Source organism: Micropterus salmoides, unplaced genomic scaffold, assembly GCF_014851395.1.
Source record: "Micropterus salmoides isolate LMB-PRFRI ecotype aquatic unplaced genomic scaffold, ASM1485139v1 Ms_hic_scaffold_11, whole genome shotgun sequence".
Lineage (NCBI taxonomy): Eukaryota > Metazoa > Chordata > Actinopteri > Centrarchiformes > Centrarchidae > Micropterus > Micropterus salmoides.
This window is the reverse complement of record NW_024040152.1, coordinates 12,439,938-12,460,095: the sequence shown is the minus strand read 5'-3', so window position 1 is coordinate 12,460,095 and position 20,158 is coordinate 12,439,938. Positions and strand designations below refer to the sequence as shown.

At 41.1% G+C, this 20,158-nt stretch overlaps 3 protein-coding genes across 6 annotated transcripts in view; 1 reads left to right on the top strand and 2 right to left on the bottom strand.

Annotated features, from left to right (window-relative positions):
* Positions 1–482: 482 nt before the first annotated feature.
* rps19 (ribosomal protein S19) lies at positions 483–6,886 on the bottom strand. The gene is made up of 6 exons (XM_038710942.1): positions 6,812–6,886; positions 5,919–5,989; positions 5,592–5,692; positions 3,105–3,288; positions 2,331–2,385; positions 483–537 (listed from the first exon to the last, which is right to left on the bottom strand). The coding sequence occupies exons 1-6, from the start codon at positions 6,860–6,862 to the stop codon at positions 508–510; spliced, it is 492 nt and encodes a 163-aa protein (XP_038566870.1). The 5' UTR covers positions 6,863–6,886; the 3' UTR covers positions 483–507.
* A 2,702-nt stretch (positions 6,887–9,588) lies between these two features.
* LOC119896857 (adenosine receptor A1-like) lies at positions 9,589–12,182 on the top strand. Its single transcript, XM_038710286.1, has 2 exons — positions 9,589–9,956; positions 10,871–12,182. The coding sequence occupies exons 1-2, from the start codon at positions 9,589–9,591 to the stop codon at positions 11,721–11,723; spliced, it is 1,221 nt and encodes a 406-aa protein (XP_038566214.1). The 3' UTR covers positions 11,724–12,182.
* A 2,076-nt stretch (positions 12,183–14,258) lies between these two features.
* The window catches only part of cadm4 (cell adhesion molecule 4), a 147,499-nt gene continuing 141,599 nt past the window's right edge, over positions 14,259–20,158 (bottom strand). For 2 of the 4 annotated variants that reach the window (XM_038710939.1, XM_038710938.1), the window contains exons 7-9: positions 19,833–19,943; positions 17,349–17,477; positions 14,259–16,126 (exon numbers count right to left, since the gene is read on the bottom strand). In XM_038710939.1, coding sequence (XP_038566867.1) covers positions 16,017–16,126; positions 17,349–17,477; positions 19,833–19,943 — 350 coding nt within the window. In that variant the 3' untranslated portion in view covers positions 14,259–16,016. Of the gene's footprint in view, positions 16,127–16,291; positions 16,371–17,348; positions 17,478–19,832; positions 19,944–20,158 lie in introns of all 4 variants that reach the window. The other 2 variants (XM_038710940.1, XM_038710941.1) reach the window with 2 other exon arrangements.

Sequence of the window (20,158 nt, the reverse complement as noted above, 5' to 3'; positions counted from 1 at the left end):
AATCTGTACAAACTACATCTGATACATGAACACAGTGGCAGAAAAAAAATAATGGAAGTGAAAGTGGTATTGCGACAGAACGTGTTGGCTACTGATGAACAGCTCTTAGGAAGCCTTTTCAAACTGCTTAATGAAACTGCACCCTGACGTGAGCTTTTGCTGGTTCGAGGATATGAAGATCTGAAAACACTACAACTAATGGTAATTTGCTGCCCTTTAGACATTTAAACCAGGCATCCAGAAACCAGCTAGGGTTGATTTCACGCAGCAGCTTGCTTTGCTATTGAAAGCAAGCAGTTTCAGGTCAACTACGTTAGCCTTTTTAATGAATTTGGCTTAACTTGAACAATGGCAATGACATATGAGTCCAAAGACCTATTCCTCAGACAGGGGTGAACAGACTTCAAAATACTGAGCAGAATGTCAATGTCCTCAGAAACACTTTCATTGTACACAAGTTACCAACAAAGGAGGACACAGTGTTTAACTTTGTCCAAAAAAGATTTATTAAACAGTTTTCTTGTTTGCAGCTGCAACCTGGGGGGGGGAGAGACAAAAACAAGACAGCATGAGACATACACAAGTTAAGTCCTGCAGCAGACAGGTGATGTAGTTCCTTTGAAAACTGGTGTTTTCTTTATATCTAAATCCAATTACTTGCTGGGGGGGGAATTGTATTTTAATGGTTTCATCATTTTGCCATATTTGGTGCTAAAGATCTTACTATTTAAACTCATTTATATCAATCAAGATCAAATGGATCTTACCATCTGCTTAATATTCAACTGGTTTACTGTTTACTTGTAAATTTCTTAGCACATAAAGGCCCACCACAACATTGTTTGAACAGGAAATGTGCAACTTAAGGGAGTAAGATGCTATCAAAATGCAATTTCATGGGGACTTTAGAGTGTACACAGTTTGGAAGAGAACCACTTTACTGTGTTCCAATTGCCAAAAACACCATGAATAGCCCACTGACAGTACATAGCAGAAACCTCACTTACAAGGGGAAAAGCATCAATCTCTTACAAAGCCATCAGAATCTGCAACACACACGGGGATTCACAAGGAGGTAGCGGAGCCACACCAACATGCTTCCTGCCAGTTTTGTGCAGTAGGTAGGCAGGGCTGGGCCCAGGTCTGCTCATCTGCATATTGCTCATTAGCATGGGTAAACAAGGAGAAAACTGGTGCCATACGGCAGACTTGCCAAGCATGAAATTCCCTCCTCATGTTTACCCCTTTTACCCTTGAATTATCACAACACTGCTGCCGCTCTCCTGATTTTTTGACAAGGCCCAACTGCGATTTGTTTTTTACTGAGAGCGAACAAACAATTCCAGTAGTGTGCCACAGAAGACACATAACACTTGGCTGGCAGACTCAAATTTGCCTAAAGGACAAGCGCTTTAAAAAGCCTGGCATGCTGAAGCGACACTGGGGCCGTGTACTCCCGCAACAGACAAGGTGTCGCATCAAAGCAAAGGGATGATATTTCTGTGATCGCACACGCTTAAGGCACCAACCGAGCATCTGAACGTCACACGAAATGCCAGTCTCTCTGTCAGTAAAAACAACCTTGGCTGGCCAGCATGAGGTTGCAATGAATCATCTGTGGAGCTTAATACTGGAGCATTTAAATTCAAGCAGAAGATTGGACCAGGCTTTAGCAACCATACTAGATCTCATTATTTAATGAAACAGGTTTTTTCTCATTACCGAGACAGTAGCAAATATGTAGAGGCACAGGTCAGAAGGTTTTGGTGGGATTCAAGGAAATGTTCTTACTGCAACTGCCGTGTTAGCTTTAACCAAGGCCGTAAACAGACAACACATATTGCTTGACAAACTAAATTCATCTCTTAAATGTACTGAATAAGGCTTAGCGTGGCTCAATGTGTTATTTGACTATTGATTCTGTTCACAAAGTTCAACCAGATGCAAAGCAGCAGTGTGTTTCAATAATTACTCATGGCAAGGCGGTGACGCAGACATAGGGGCAAGTTGGAGGTGTTGTAATTCATTAAAGACATACTAATGTACAAGTAAATGCATATATAGTAGTATGTGACACACCCAAACTTTTCTGGGCATACTATAGACAATAGAAGTAATTAAAAATATATGTATATAAAATGTCTATGTACTTTGATGAAATCTGTGGGGGGGATACAGATGCATAACATGCGCAATAGTTCAAGTATTAACTGTCTCAGATAAATGGTAAAGTGGTACAATCTTGCTTGGACTTTCACCAAAATCCAAATAATCAAGTTAGTTGTGCGTATGTCAACATAATATCTAGTGAAGACAGATTAGTTTCTCACCTGGCCAGCAATTCTATCCAGGTCTCTGGTTCCCTGGGCGGTTAGTTTGCGACCACTGAGGGAAATGGATAAAAGCAAAAAATTATTACAGAAAAATTGGACAATATATCACCCTTCATAACTTAAAAAAAATCAATATACAAAATGCTCAAGTCTGCAGTAACTACTTCCTTACGCCACAGTATTACATTCAGGGAAACATCAATTCTCCACCCATACACAAAAATCACTCATTATTAGCCCTGAAACAAAGGCAATTCAAAGTGGAATTTCATTTTTCTGCCCACTTGAACTCAATACAAATCAAGCCCATCAATTAGTCCTTTCAATACAGTGCAAATACATATTAATAGCAAAGTTGAAGCAATATTCAGGCTTATGCATTTAGAGATTTCAGTTTTCCAGCATCCCATTAATGGGGCTCTTTTATGTCATGCTTCTGCATTTGAAGATGGAAATGCAAAGGGGAAAAGAACCATCTGTGGCAGAGTATCCCAAGAATGAATAACCATATGTGTGGAGGGGGGTACCCAACTACTGTGCCCACAGTAGCCTTGAAACACTATATTGTGCATATGCCAAATACATGCCTCTACAAAGACTAAACATACATATCCAAAAGGGTCACATTGTAAAATTTAAACAAAACACAATTACTGTGATTTGTGGGCACTTAAATGCCAAACAGGTTACCTTTAACAAATTAATAAGTCAACATGTGCGTATTTTTATGCAAGATCTTATCTAGGGGACACAACGGATGGAGGCACGCACCCATTGGGATCCTTCTCAATCATCTTCAGCAGCTCAAGGGCCTGCAGCACTTTACGAGCAACGTTCTTGGATCCTACACTGTAGTGGGCAGGGCATACACCGTTCCTCTGGCGACTTCCATAGATCTTGGTCATGGAGCCAACACCAGCACCTCCACGTAGGTACAGGTGGCGGACTGTGGATGCTGTGGGAGAAGAAGAGGGGATGTTTTTATGTGGTGTCACAGTTCCATTACATTGCTTAGAGGGTTTTCACCATGGTAAAATAGAGATGTTGGATAAGTGGGGGTGAGTTCTCTGAACTGAAGAAGTCCTTCAACCAAGTCCAGTTGCCCCTGATTTTAACCTTCGTTGGATTGTGGGAATATTGGCCCTAGTACGGTTGACAGTAGTCATTAAGTTTAAAGTTTTGTTTATGCAGAAAACTGAAACACATTCCATGAGCCACTTTTTAGGCCAATTAAATTGAGCATCAAATCACAGGGTTCTGTGCTGGCCTTTATGAAGACAAGCAAGCTAACACTGCATAGATGACGTATCCGCTAACATGAAATCCACATATTTATACATCCCTTTAGCAGGGTAGAATGTTAGTCTTTTTCTCTTCTTCACATGCCAATTTGGGGCAAGTGGGTCAGAAATATACTTGCCCCATGTCAATATTTACTTGCCCCTAAACAAAGTTATTTATTAGCAGTTATCAATTTTGGTTGTCGTGTGTGTGTGTGTGTGTGTGTGTGTGTGTGTGTGTGTGTGTGTGTGTGTGTGTGTGTGTGTGTGTGTGTGTGTGTGTATATATATATATATATATATATATATATATATATATATATATAAAGGGCCAGTGCAAAGACATTAGTATTTATATATAAAAAAAAGAAATTCAACATCTTGCAGTTGTTTTGTAGCTCTTGGCGCGCACCAATGTCCAATCCAGAGTTGTAGTTATGTGACGAGAGGTTGTCATGTTATTTCTCTAATATCAATCATGCAGCAACTGCTGGGTCGAAATTGAAACCATGCAGACGGAACTTTCTCTGCTGCATTCTCTGTAACGGCCAGCAGGGGCCGAGTTCCATTAGAAATAATGGTAAAATGTTGCTACTTCTCAGCTGATTTATTACCTCAGTAAACACTTTTAAATGAGTTTATAGTCTCAGTCGCTAGTTTCAAGTCTTCTTCAACACAGCATGATGTTCATTTAGTAAATTATGGTCCTGTTTAGGGGAAAATAGACGATAATGCAGCGTATGCTTTTGGACAGGACTACCTGTGATTGACAGATCGCTACCGTGGCAACCTGTTCATCAGGATAGAGGCAACTCGTGTCTGCTGCTCTGTGTACATTTTTCATAAATGGCTGTCAGCAGAAGAACACGTCATGTTTGAGTCTGTTAGTATGTTTCGTTTTAAAGTAAATTGTTTTAACCTTTTTATTTTTTTTTTTAATTTTAAATGTGATTACGTTTGTTCGGTTTTTTTATATCCAGGATGTATTTAATAAACAATTGAACACTTTTGGAAGGAGGGACAGTAAAAATTGTCTTGGCCAGTAAGTTTCAACCCCACTGCAAAAAAGTTTAACGCTGAGCCCTGTAAAAGAATCCGAACAAGGACATAGCTTGTCAGATGTAAAGCAACAAACATTCTCGCATATAGAAAACAGTTTGACAGCCGCTCCTCCAGGAAAATGGATTTGTTAACTGTGAGTGAGTGATAAAATCATAAACTTAGACTAGAAACTAGAAATGGGTATTCATTAGGATTTTAAGCTATACTAGTATTCTTTACTACCAATATTCTTATCAGTTGTTTTTTCCCCCATTACTAAATAATAGCTTTTAAAAAATTAAACAATTTATGATGAAATGATGTTTCTAGAGCAGCAACAGTAAAGTTTGAAACAGCAAAGTTGCAATATAAACTCAATCTCCCACTGGAAGCTAAAATGGCAAACATTAACTAACACACCAAGTCACATACTGTCTACTACATAATCGTTAATTTGGTATGCAGTACACACTGATCACATACCATGCTCAGGAAAGTACTACAGCAATATGCATTCTCACATGACTGTCCCAGCTACCACTGAATCAAGATTGTTTATTACAAATGTAAAATCAACAACCTCTTCTACTACTTATGTTTCACAGTATCATTTTAAATTATTAAATCAATATTTTAGTGTTAAACACAGTATGAATATATACATAAAGTTCCTCTTAACTGCACATTAATGTCCTGAGATGTTTCTCATTTTACTGCCATTGCAAAGTCTGAATAAATTCCTGCTAATCTAGTATACATTTGGGTATTTCTCATGTACATAAATCATCATACCATGCAGTTGGAACACACTACATACTCAATTTGACATCATACTTAGCATACTTGGAATGAATATGTTATTTGTATTATGTTAGTCTGCAATTTTGTACACAGCCCATGGCTAATGAGAAACTAAAATTAAAATATTTGGACTTACCAGCTCTGATGTAGAACCAGTTCTCATCACTGGGTGCCAGCTCCTTGTGCTTACCCAACTTGACGAGGTCAACCCAGTCGGGCACCTTCAGTTTTCCTGACCTGTGGAGAGGCAAGAAATGTCAGTGAGAACTAAACCACAACAGGATGCCATACAAATACTTAAGTTTCTAAAATATAGCACTATGTACAACAAGAGGTACAGTGTCATAAAACAAGGATGGAACCAAGTCCACTGAAAACAAGTATAACGTTGTGTAATCACTCGTGGGTGCACAATGTATTGAAATCTTAAGAATAAGATGTGTGGGGAAAACAAGATACTCACTTCTTCAGGAAAGCCGCCAGGGCACGGACAAACTCCTGCTGGTTGACGTCTTTCACTGTGACACCTGGCATCTAGCGTTGTAGATGATATGGAATGTAAAAAGGCAACACATGTAACGTTAAGATACATTAACGTTACATTAGTCACATCTGACATGCACTAGGAATAGACTGAGTTGGGTTCTCCTGATTACGAGAGTTAACAATTAAGCTGTTCACTGGCCGGTGGAAACAACGTGATCTAACGTTACATAGAACACGAGTGAGGAGTAACGTTATCGACATCAGCTGCTTCGACGTTATGGGAACGCCAGACCCGCTCATCTTCACTTTTGATGTCATTACTAAATAGGAAACGCCAGGTCAACAATCCAAGTAGCAAGGGCACAATTTAAGACACATCCATGTGTGGGGGCTCTCGTTTACACAAGTTCAACCGGCATTAGACTCCCTTGGAGCAGGCGATGAGTGCTAAACTAAAGTTAGCTATCGTTACGGGACCCGTCTCAGGATGACCCCAAGTCATAAACCTTTAAAAAAGAAAATTCACTGAGATCCCAATACGCTGCACGCAATAAATGTTTTGGCTAAATGTATATCAACTTTACATAAATGCAATAAATAGTAAGTTAAATAGGGACAGCTAGCCACCAGCTAGCAGGCCTCAACGAGGTAGCATGGGGGCAGCCATTACTAACAGACCTATAGTATGAGCGCAGCATTCAACTAAAATCCTTGCAAAATACAAATATACATGTCTATTAATCTCCCGCAAAGCTCAACCACTTCATTAACAAGTGTGTTATATCCTGCCTGACTACATTTTGAAGGTAAATGCTAAAGATTTAAAGCAATTTAGCGGCATGTAACCGACGACTGAAAATAGCGCTTTACCTTGCTTGTGGACAGCGAAGGGAAGAGGGTGAAATGGGGTTTCCAACCCATGTTAAAACGGGCAAATCACGTTCCATTACGCGAGACTACAGCGTTGTTTTTTCCACCGATTCAGCTCATCACAGTCCACCGACCACATGACAATTGTGAATACTCAGAGAAGCTGAAACAAAATTTGTTGATAATCTTTTTGAGCCTTGGGATAGCCCATAGTCATCCACATACAGCTTTTTACTGTGTTATTACCTTGCACAATTAAATCTAGAATTGTAACGCAAAACGAGAGAGGCAATTATTATTATGTTACATTGAAATAGGCTGTAGGCTACATTCTGGTGCCACAAACACTATCTTTAAATTGAGTGCACACAAAAAGCATACATTTATCATTTATTTTAATAGAGTTAACTTATTATGATTCTGATTGTGTAATCTGCATTCACCATGCATTCCTCAGAGTCTCCACTTCTACAATTAACCAATAAACATAGGCTACTGTAATTAATTGCAGCAGTTTTTGATTTGTATTGTCTGTGTGTTTTTATGAAATACGGCTCCCTCGACTGGGCTCAGTGTTCCCTTGCCTGGAAATCAGCCCTTTTGGCAGACAGTGCGAGAATGATTGTATAAACATTGATATGCTTGGGTGATTTTTTGGAAATATAGGCATATTTTCCAGGCTATAACTGTCAGCCCTACAGTTTGATTAAGGTCATTTGCATGTAAAGTCAACTTTTTGAGCAAACAACACTTAGTTTTCAAGCTCCAGGCTTTGTTTGTTTGTCAGTTTTGCTGGAGAGTACACTATTATGTATTATTAAATGGACTATCTAAGATCACAGGAGGAATAACATGGATATTGTATAAGCCTAAAGGTATATTGTTTATTGAGGGCATGCATTCCCTCTGTATCCTAGCAAAAGTTCATACACTAATGCTGCATCCTTATTTTATTTAATGGAACAATGGCTTTAAATAAGACTGTGAAATGTCTTTGATATCTCTGCTCATCCATATCACCTCCAACTCATGCCCACTCCATCAAAAAGCACATTGCCTTCAGAGTTGCTTCTTCTTTTACTTTGTTTACTTTGTCTCTCTCAAATGAAGAGACAATTGGATGATTCAAAGTAAATCGGAGTGAGAAGGTTTTTGCAATGAGAACAAAGAATAAACCCTACTTTTGTGTGAGGCCATGCTCATGTGTGTATGTTTGTGTGTACCTTATTTACATTGTTCAGTGGCTGGCAGAGGTGGTGTTGCCCTTTGCACATTTCCAATGGAAAGGGCAGCCATGCTCCAACATTGACACAATTGATATGTTTGCAGAGACAGGAGAGAGAGATAGAAGGCAGGTGGATAAGCAGAGGTTTATGAATCAGGTTTATACTCTGTCAGTGGGGGCAGACAGTTTAGAGTAAGAGGTGAGAGGGAAAGATAGAGATACTGGAGGGAAATAAAAAGGCAGCCAAGTCATTCAGTGAATATATTATAGAGTTTTGTATAAACTATCTGTGTCATCTCAGGGCTTCACAACAGGTAACTGTACCTTTTTTTCTTAACTTACTTCTTTGGCATTATTATCATTGTCAACATCCAGGCACCACTGACCATGCTTAAAGGTTTTGCCTTATATGTTGTTTCAAAGAGCTTAATTGATTAATTAAGGCAATTAATTACACTGGGAGTGACCAGCAACCAATTTGAATTGCAAAACTCACACAGGGTGGATTAAACTCCATTAATTACTTCAGTAAATCAATTTAGCTTAGGCCCTTCAAGTGGTGAGACAGGAGACAACTGTGTAAAGTGATTATGAAGTGGTATAAAGAGGTTATTTCGGGAATGATTGTTATGGAAAAGTGACAACTAACACCAAATGTTCTGAAAGGGTCAAACTAATTACGTGGAATGGACAGGTGTCACATTGCTGCTGCAAATCTGCTTTTTCAATATTTATCTACCCTACTCTATGCAAGACTATTGTTTGAAAATGCACTAAAATTAGCTGCCAATCATTTTTTAATGCATTTGCTGGAAATCATTGGTGTGGGAGTGTGCTCTTGTGTGATTGTGAGCGTCAGTGCTCATGTATTTATGCATAAATGTTTAGGCCTATTTGTGTTTCAGAGAGTATGAGTGTGCAAATGATGCATGGTGGGCCAGAGGGAGAAGAGAGGCAAAACAAAGACCAGAAAAAGAGAGTGTTAACAGTATGTTGCCACCCAGCTTGGTGCTTGTTGCTCTGTGTTTGCATGGCGCTCACATCCTCAGTGGAGAAGTTCTGTCAAATCTGGTCTGGCCTGACCTTTTCACTCTCCAGGCACGTTTACAGCTCTCCTATACCTATCAAAATATCTACTCTTTCCCTGCCCGTCTCTCTGCCCCTAGCACAAACCTTCATCATTCTCTATCCTTCCTCATCTGCACTTTCTCACTCTCTTGCCTTGACCTACACCCCTATACTTAACCTCAAAACTTCCTCCACTCTTTGTCACTCCTTCTCATTTGTATTCTTTCGGTTCTTTGTCTTTCTCTATGTCCGAACACTGCTTTGACAATGCAAGTTAACACAGTAAGGAAAGAGCCGTGTGGGAAGAGGCAGGAGTGAGAGTGAATGAGGCTGTATTTACATAAGCATTGATACATTTTTCTGTAATTTTCTGCTCTTTCACATCATTATCAGTAATTACTTTTTAAACTGTAGTCAAATATATTATTTGCATTTATCAGTCTCTGTCTCGCTCTCTGTCTTTTTTTAAAAATCTCCCCCAGACATGGAATTCATGTGGCTGTACTCCCTGTGCCAGTGCATCCTATCTGTATTTGTAATTGTGGTGAGCGTGAGGTTATGCATGGCGGTCAGTGGCAGCAGTACAGTGGCTGACATCCAGGAGAGAATCCAGGGTGCAGGGCCCCAACTACGGAGTGTCACTTGTTGTCTGCGGCTGTGCCTGGGTTGGGTGGGGGCTGTAGGGGGTGCAGTCGCGGTTCCTGTGACCGTGCTACTCAACCTGCGAACGCCCCAGTGTCTGTACACCTGCATAACCTTGGTGTGCTGCCCCCTGCTGGTCAGGCAGTTTACCATGTTCCTGTTGATGCTGCTTACACTGGACAGCCACCTGCAGCATCACTTGGCAGACAGGTGAGCGTAGAAGAGGGTTAAATCAGTTTAAGCAGTAGAAGAATAAGTATAGATTGTGAGTTTAAGTGTCAAATATTAACATAGTAAAAATTAAATACCAATTAGATACCTTACATAATATTTTTCTCTGAAATATAATAAAGCATCACATACTGTAAATTTCAATTACATATAATGCTTCAATATTTTCTTGTATGTGTGGGAGAGGGTGAATATGTGGGTGGCAAAAGTCAACCAACACTCTCAACCATGCTTTCATCTGTAAAGGAAGAAAATCTATATAAGGTAAAAGAAAAAAAAGCAGCAATCATGTCACGAAGTGCCATTGTATGCTGTTTGTTCAGTGCTGCTAAGGCTTTTTTTTATTACGCATTTCTTATACTGCCATCTGAGAGAGACAGGGCGAGTAAATATCAATAGGCTGGGGCTCTTAGATGTTTGATTGACAGTCACCTACAAAACCAGCCTTTCGGTGCAAGAAAGTCAGTATTATGTCTATTTTAAAAAAGACAACTGAAAAAATTAGCCCCTCACTTCAGGCCTCCCTCCCTCCCAAAGCCAGAAAGTAAACCAGAGGATGTAATTAAGATTGGATTTTTGTTCATTCAGAACTATTTTCAAGAGCAGTCCTTGTGGCCAATTGAGATGCTTACAAATAGTAGATATGTGTAGATATAGTATAGCTGTTAAAACAGATCAACAGCTCTTTAGCACCTCTTGCAAAAGTCAGAAATTAATTTAAAAAATGAAAATGCCCCTTTCTTGATAGGACGAGTTCTTTATTCTTGGTGCGAGATGTGTGTCCAGGCAATGTAGAAACTTTATATCTGCTCATGTTCATTTCCTTCTTTAAGGCATTTGAGAACAGTTTTAGTATGCCAATCAAATAATTTTGTCCACTTTGTGAATGCCAGGTACTCCTCAGTGATGACCCGTCAACGAGCTCTGTGTGTGGTTCTGCTGTGCTGGGTGGGCTCTGTTCTGTCCTCCTTCGCCCAGTTCATCAGCTCGGACGTCCTCGACACCTGGAGACGTGGTGGGACTGGTCCGGGCACAGCTGGGCTTGGGCTGCCTGGCAACTGGACAACCTCTTTACCCCATCTTACCCCTTCCCCTAAGTACCACCATGACCGCAAGATCATTGGAAAGTACCTTCCATACGGAGGATTCCTGTCAAAGTTTTATGTGGAAGACATGCACAACTTCACCTACGCTGAGATTCACAGCAGCCACTGGGGAGTGTGCGCCCCTGACAACATTCTCAGTCCCCAGTTCCTAGTCTATGTCCATGGCATGACGGTGTTCTTGCTCCCCTTGCTTTGCCTGCTGGCCATTTACCTCGATTTGCTATGCATCAAGCCCAGGAAGACTCCTTTTAGTCATACAGATCCCCTGAATAAGGACTCCTGCCGGGTCCGTTCTCTGTCTCTGTCCCTCTCCCTCTTAGTTGTGCTGTGCCTGCCGCTCCATATTATCCATGCTCTCTTGCTTTTCACCCCCAGTACCAATCTTCCTGCCTGGGCTCATGCTGTTGCCGTGTTCCTCTTCCAGCTGTACAGCCTCGTGCCCCCGATCCTCTTCACTCCTTCTAAGAAAAAAGTTGGGGAAGAACGAGCATCCTTTCCTCTTTCTGTTCCCCACATTCCACCTGCAGTAACCCCATCCAGAGGAAAATCTGTCCGTATGGCCCTGTGTGAGGCAGTGCAGGCAGCTCCATGGGCTTCAGCCAAACACTCCCTTAAAGCCAAAGTGTGCCCAGAGGTCTGACTTCTTGACCAAATGGAATCTGGAAAAAATGAATCTGAGCTGTTCACCGAAAATTTGTCATTATCTTCAAGCAGTATGGCATATTTTCTTTAAACAATGTTCCTTCCATTTTTGTGTGTATAAGTAAAATCTAGTTTTTGAAACAAACAGCTTATGGCCCAAAGAAAAATAAATACAGCACATTCCTGTTTGTTGTTGGCTTTTTAACGAATCAGCAACCTTGTTCACAGGCATTATGAATAACTCGCAAATGAAAAGGCCAGTTAATTATCAGGTCCCACACCAAATGTCAGTGAGAAAATTAAGTCTCCAGCTGTTGACTGCTATACTGATCACAGATGTCTGTTTTCTTTGACTGCTCTTCCTATGGGTCTTATTCTAAGCCTGTTTTAAGTGTCTACTAAGCCAACCACCAGTGATGTAGATATATGAGTGACAGCATTTAATTAAACATTCAGTAATAACATAGTAGTCCAGAGAGAACGCAGCATTGTAGGGAAAACATAATTAACCTGGTTATGACACAATCTTCATAGCTGTTTTGATTAAACTTGTAATACAATGTGATGCTCTTGTAATAAAAAGGGCCTTGCTCACACTAATTGGATTGTTCATCTTGAACTGAGTTGGTTTAAGAAATCACTGATGGAGTTAAAAAGAAGAAATCCATCTCTTTCTGCGTGGAACATGAGCATGACACTTTCGCTCTTCTTTTTTCTGTTTCTCATCAACCTAGAACAGCTCTTCCTCGCCCTTCTTCTCTGAGTACCTCTCTTGTTGCTCTTTTTACAGATCTTGTGTCTATTTTTTTCATTTATCTTTTTATTCATCATGTCTTTCCCTGCTTTCATCTCCTCTTTATGTACTCAGAAAATACACAGTACAGTATGTCTTCCTTCACTACAAAAAAAAAAAAAATTCCCTGACTGGAACACATTATTGATAAGAGAAAAGTGAAAAAACTAAATTTCCCCAGCCTCCCTGGCTTGGCTGCCCATTCAATTGTTCTGTCTGCCTCTCTGCTTTCTGGTTATTCAACACATCCAGGCACCTCAATCAATGCCTCATGCTGTACTGCCACTCTGTACACACCTCCTTGCCTCGCTTGGGTCACACTGCCAAGACCCGTGAACATAAGCTGTGTTCACCAAGTCATTAGGGTTGGCTTCACAGCTGGATAACACTGTGTCCAATCCACCACAGAGCCACCACAAATATAAAGAGTTTTGTTTGGATGGACTGGGATATCTACTACAACTCGTAGAAATGAAATATGACTGTCATAAATGGGTCATAAACGGGGAATTCTCTAATGTGGACCCGTTCCAGGACGTTAATCGGTGAAACTAGCATCAGGGAGAAGACGCGTGAGTAATTCATAGACTTCTTGCAGTCATTACTGGCCAGACTATGTAACATTCACTGCATGTCATAAACTTAGGGAGGAATATTGGCTTGTTCCGATCTCATTTCTGCTTATGTCTATTGATTTAATAATCACCCTCTATGATCACTGTGATGGTGCAATTGTCATCAGGTCCAGCAGCTGAATAGTATCATTGCTATGGTCAGATAATGGACGGTTTCCCAGGATGCAACAGAGCAAGCACAGCATTAGCAACTACCCATCAATAAGTCATGCTCATTTGAATGTGATTAAAGTCTTCTTTTATGGAAAACATACAATATAGAGCCAGAGTGAAAAAGGTTTTTCTTTGCAGAAACAACAGTATCAAACAACCAACAAACACAACCAGATTGAGTGCTGTAAACCCTGCAGGAAAACAACAGATGAAACCTTTGTTTGAAGGACATACACTTGTCTGTTTTGAAGACATATAAAGGGGCAATATTCTCAGTTTTATTACTCATCTACCATGGTGGGCCTGATAGCAGGAGCTTCCTTCGCTACCTTTGCGTCATCATAAACTGAAGATATGCCTGGTGTTGAATTGTGTGTGTGTGTGTGTGTGTGTGTGTGTTAGAATTGTTTGTTGGCCGAAGTGTCAACTCATGCTGGTAGCGCCTGGCAAGTCCATTACTTTGATTGCCGTTTGACAATCTGTCTTTATGACAGCCGACCATGGAGCCTTGCCATCGATAGAAGAGAAACACATCGATCTATCACCCGGTGACCTCCGGCGGCTTTCAAATCTAGCCCTGCGCACAGATGGACATGTTGAGTGCTTCTCGACAGAATCGGGTATTGATTGCGTGGAAGTTAATGGCAGAGTCATATTTTTCTGTGTGCATCTGACTCAACCCTCCTGTCACCCTTTCGTCCCCACTATCTGTTCTTATGATTCATTAGCTACGCCACAGAACCTTCTGTTTTGTTTATTCTATCTATTTGGAATGAGCTGCCAGTTATAACTGGTTCCGCCGCCTTCATCTTTATCTTCCCTCCTATAACTCCACTATTCCCCATTGATCTAATCATATGCTCCATCTCCTGTTCTCTTTTCACAGGATTTCAAAAACAGCACCTGCTAATTACACAGTAAACACATTCAAAAACCAGTCTGATCCCAAAGGTTATTTTTGAATTCTTTTTTATTTTGTCGTGCTTTGTATCTTTCCCCTATAAAGAAATAGTTAGCTATATATCAACAATGACACATGGACTCTAAAATAAACAAGAGTGAAAGACAGGAGAAGAGACGACTAGGCACAGGAGACGAAGAGAGAGAAAGACTGGGAAAGAGAGGAAAGGTAAGAGTGAAAAAAGACAGCAATTTCTCTACAGTCAAACAAAAAACAAACCATGGGAAGTGTACATTTCTTTAACATTTACAATTGTAATAATAACAACGGCAATAATAATAACATTAACAACAATCATAATTGTTCAAATAATAATAATTAATAAAAAAGCAATAAGACCTCTGGTTTATCATAAAGACAAATGATTTTTTTATTCTTTTCTTTATTTTCTTTAAAGTTCACTGGACAGTAGTTTGTTCGGCTTTTCACCTCTATAGGCTAATATTCTGTGTTAGTATAGTTGCTTCATAATGCGTTTCAATAGTAAACTTTTTTCTTAATTCTTAAAAGTTTCCTTTACTTTATGTTGCTGTTCTTTTTTATACAAATAAGGAATTCAAAGATATGTATACTTGTTCTGTCAACATGTTTACTGTATGTATGAATGTGCGTGTGTATCTGCATATGTGTGGTATCATTCAGAAAAATATCCATCCATTTATTTCTCATTCATTCCTTTTGCTATCACTCCCCTTGTCCTACTTATTAAGACTTTTAAACCTTTTTTTTATCCTCTTAATGACATTTTAAAATAATTACGCTTTTATTTAATGCCTTAGCAAGTCATATTCCTTTCTTCTTTGTCGGGAACACAGCCCAATACTAATCCTTTCATTATTAGGAGCCAACAAAGGAGGAGCGATAGAGGGGGACAGACAGAGAGAAAGAGAGATATAAGGGAGAGGGGAGAGGATGGTAACAGGTGAACAGAGAGAAAGGGGGCGATAGTTACAAGGAAAGAGAACTGCCTTTTCCTCACTGTTGCAGCGAGGGGGGGGGGGGTTCATTTTTCCAGCCAAAATTATTGGCAGGCCACCCAACAGGGATAGAAAACAGGACAGTTAGCCTGTTCATATAGTATGGACACCTCCAGTGTTGTTAGGGAATTATTTATGAGTTGCGCTCTGTGGGCAAGATACTTTGGCAATTGCAAAAATTTTAATTTTCTAGCGTCTACCGCTCAATAGCTCCTGGTCAACTCCCCCCCCCGCCAACACCCCCACCACTGCTCACACTTTGTCCGCCAGTTAAAGATTGAGCATTGTGAAATGGATGTTTTTCTCCAGGCATGGAATTATAGCAGTCACCCGCTTTCTAATTCCCCTTCCACTTTGGCGACTGCAGAGTGCCTGTTTTCTTTGTGCTCCCCACTTCCCTCTCGATCAAAATAATTATGGCATCATGTAGTTTTTGTCTACTTTCACCTCACCCATCCCCCTCGCTCTCTACATTTTCCCCAGTTTCTCCGACTTACAGTATATGGCACAGTCGTTAATGGCTGGTGGGTCTATAGGCTCTATTTTTCTGAGTCTGTCTCTGGGTGTGTGTATAAGGAGGGTAGGGAGTGGAATGGAGTGGGATGGATCGGCTATGTGCAGTATCTGTATACAGTCGTTTTCAGAAGGCCGCCTGTAATGGCGTGTTGTATATGTAAGTGTATGTGTGTATACTGTATATAAGGTGAAATACAGGGAGAGTAAGAGATAGAGGGATGAGGTCAGAATAGAAGGGAATAGGGAAGGAGAAGGGCTACAGTAGGTACTCCTTCTTGCCCTGGCTGGCGTCGTTCCCATTGAGAAAGGCCTCCTGCACCTCACCGTGTTCATCCAACCCACTGGCCTCATGGGTAAGATAGGAACCTGAATGAAAAGAGACAGAGGGAGCGAGAGGGAGAGACAGAGAGAAAGAGAGAGAGACCAAGAGGGAGATTGGAGGGGGAAGGTTAGGTGGCAAAGCGTCATGATCATTGTAGCGCCATGCAGCATAATCAAACCAATCAGCCCTAATATTATTGAGTACCATACCTGTAACTGATTAATTCATTAGTTAACTGATTGTTAGGTCAATACCAAGCAAGAATAGGCTCTCGGGTACGGTACGAGCCTACCAGCGGAAATTTAAGGAAGGGGATGGATGTGTGAACAGAAGAGGCAGAAGAGGATGGGCAGGTGGAGAAGATAATAGAGAATAAAAGACAGGGAGGGAGGAGAGATTGGCAGAAAAGGGTGGAGGGAAGGTTAGGTACAAGAGAACAATGGCATGTTTGCGTCACTCAGAAAACCCATTACATACATTTTAACACCTCTCAGTTCTTTATGATTAATGATTCGGTGCATTACAGGTTACAGAGAGCAAGAACTGCTCGAGTCTTCTTCCTGCTTGAGTGTCCCTTCACTCCAGGGGTGAGTGACACTCTCATTCTCTTTAACGCAGAGGTTGACTGGCATGCTGACAGTCACGACTGGCCGAATACAAACCCCTAATGGCCCTGTCTCAACATGGTTTGGTTATAATGGTCCTGTCTCTGTGCTGATTGGCAGTCAAGCCATACTGAATGTTGACTGATGGCTTGTCTAGCCACAGAGTAAGTAATGCCTGCTACACTGTTCCCGGATCATTTCTTGGCAGCTGTGGTGCACAGTCAAAGGCTGCCAACATGGGGGCACTTAAAAAGATAGGGAATGCAGGGAGGCTGCTTTTAATAGATGAGCCTTGATACACTAACATATAGTCATAAAACATGGGGACCACACCTACATTTCCCACCCCATCCTATCCTATCCACTATCAGGGCCAAGGTCGTCCATCATGGACAGTGCCCGCCTGGAGAGGAGCATCGCAATCCTGTCTGCTTTGCGCTGACAATTTTACACCTCAGTTTAAAAGATTATTTTCTAAGAATATGGGTGTAACTGCCCTGCAATGATTTTTTCACAGCATGTTATGCCAGAAAGTGGAGACATAAGAAAGCGTGCCTATGAAAATTGTGATAAAATACTGCTAAAATGTGTCCCCTGAGGTGAAAGAAAGTTTTGCATTACTTGGTGTGTGTGTTTGTGAGTGTGTTTGTGCATGTGTTACCTTTCTGTCGGACAGAGCACCAGATGGTGACAATGAGGACACAGATGATGGTGAAAACCAGCAGTGCCAGAACTCCACCTATCACTGCATATGGTACTGCACTGTGAGTTTCTACCACTGCACCAGGATCTGAGAAAGAACAAAAGAAACAAATTTTATGTGTAGGTGGAGTGTGGGGTATATAAAGGGAAATATGGAGATAAAGGGAAAGTGCAGGCAAAGTAGGGAAAATATATAAAAAGTGAGAGACAGAACATTAAAACACCAGCATGTGGGAGAGTACAGGGAACAAGGTGATATCTTCCACTTAACTTGCATTATCACCTTTCATCACCCCCACTGCACAAAACGCCATACAGTCAAAATGGGTGAGAAAACGATGGAGAAATGAGAAGAGTGAATAAAGAAATAAGAATGTGAGCCTCTACAAACCCACTCTAGCCAAGCACCTGTCAACAACACAATGCATTTTGAATGAGGGGGAACTTTGAGTGTGTTTACACCCAGAGCAGTGCAGCCCTGAGAAATGAAATCAAACACTTCACCACAAGATGAGTGAAGAGAGATAATAAGTCAAGCTAAATTGTGTGACACTTTGTAGTAGAAAATTGCAGTAGTGGTAAGGAATTAGTCATGTCAACCTCACCTTGTACGAACTTTACTTTATGACAATTACTAAAACAAAAGCAGAAGAATAATAAAATAATGTGTAGGTTAATACTGAAATGATTAGTCAATTAAGCAATTTGTCAGCTGACAGAATTTGATAATAATGATTATAATAATTTGTCGGTCAGATAAAACAACCAATCTGAAGATATCACCTGCAAGCTCTGGTAAATTGGGATGTTAATTTTTGGAATCAATTAATCGACTAATTGAAAAAAGAATCGAAAGATTAAGTGTTAGTTGCAGCCCTACTATAGATTATGAAACACACTTAAGACCAAGTTTGTGTCTGTGTACAGTTTCACCAGTAAATAATGGCTGACAATAGCCAAAGCATTTTGGAGGGGGCTGAGGGGGTGTCGTGAAAGAGCTGGTAAGGTCAATAGGAGACAAGGACACGGAGTTATTGATGCAGCTCTTGGACCTTGACAGAGCGGAATTAAAACATGAATCATTAATACAGTGCTAACACATGGAGATCAGGAGAGAAAGAGAGAGTTATGGAGGAGGTAAAGGAAAGGAAGATGAGGAAGGGGTACAGGGATTGACAGCTGAAAGACGGTGCGTTCTTATGCATATATTTCTTGGATAAGTGGCTCATTGAGCATTGTGAAAAAGTGTGTCACATTCCTGCTTTTGTGTTTGATCAAGTATTGGTGTGTGTTTGATAAAATGAATACTGCCGCATCTGCAGGCACACAGGACAGGATCGAGCAGTCGGCCAAAGCAATATTTCACAGCAGATGAAAAGGCAAGGATTCAAGCACTATACCTTTACCTCACGCCATCCTGTTCTTAATCCACCGCAGCCCAGAGCTCCAGAGGAAATGACTGACAGTATTAAAAAGTGCGTTGTTTCTCCTCAGATGATACATCAGCATTGACTAAATGTTCACCAAACTGTTCAAGCATCTCCACACATGCCCAGCAGGTGAACAACCTCAACCTGCCACAGTCGGCGGCAGCTGCAACAGAAGAACAAGAAGGATGCTCCTGCTCCCTTCGCTACATCTCTCCTTTTAAGTAAGAGAGAGGAGATAAAGTGCAGCGAAGGTATGGAAAGAAAGAAGAACAGATTACAGGAAGCATGTGTTTGTGTGAGTGTGTGTGTGAGATAAATAAATTCTATAGATAAAAAAAAGAGGGGAACTACTTAGTGTGTAGTGTATAGTTTAACACAAACACACACACACACACATGCACACGCACTTAGCAGAGTAGTGCCAACAGCCTTTCTTTCTCCTGCTGTGTAACATTCATCTGGGAGAATACGATTAGACAACCACCTGGATCCCAGATCTTCTTTCTTTCTCTCCCTCTCGGTCTCTCTCTGTATATGTGTGTGTTTGCAGATAAATATGTTTGTGTAGCATCTCCACAACCCTCCACAGCCCTCCAGAGGCCAGCTTCAGTCAGCTAAAGGCTGGGTGCGTTGCCAGTTTCTTAAACTCTTAATGCAGATTCATCAACAGTACCTACCAAGCACCAAGACCCTCCCCAGACCATGCACACACACACACACACACAAAAATGCTGACTGTGCAATGTGTGTGTGGGGAGCATCAAACAGCCAGTGATAAGAAAGAGGGAGAGAGTGGGAGGTTGCGCACGATGCACACCCAAGTGTCTGCAGGCACGTACGCTCATGTAGATGCAGGGCAAAGGAAGGTTGCAGCAAAAAAAAGTGTGTGTGTGTGGGCCACATGAGAGTCATCAAATGAGCAGGGGAGTGAAAGACACCAAAGGAGAGCAGGGAAGGACGAGGAGAGAGATGGAGGGTAGCAGATGCTGAATAATAAGGTGTGTATGCGTTACCTTTTGGGTCCGGGGCGAAGCTGGATGTTAGGAGGGTTGGGGTGGTGGGATGGGAGGTGATTGGATGGGTGGTAGGAGTGGGAGGGACCGTGGTAGTGACTGACACATTCTCTACAGACAGACAGGGAATGGGATAACACACACATACACAAATGCTTTTATCTACAACATGCAGTGACATTTCAACAAAGGCGCTGCAGGGCTTTACAGCAAAGTTACTACTGCCTATAAAACATGACACATGCATTATTATGGTTGAATATTAATTGAGCTTCTCTCTTCCAATGAGTTTTGAGAAGGAGGAATAGATGTAAAATACAAGAACA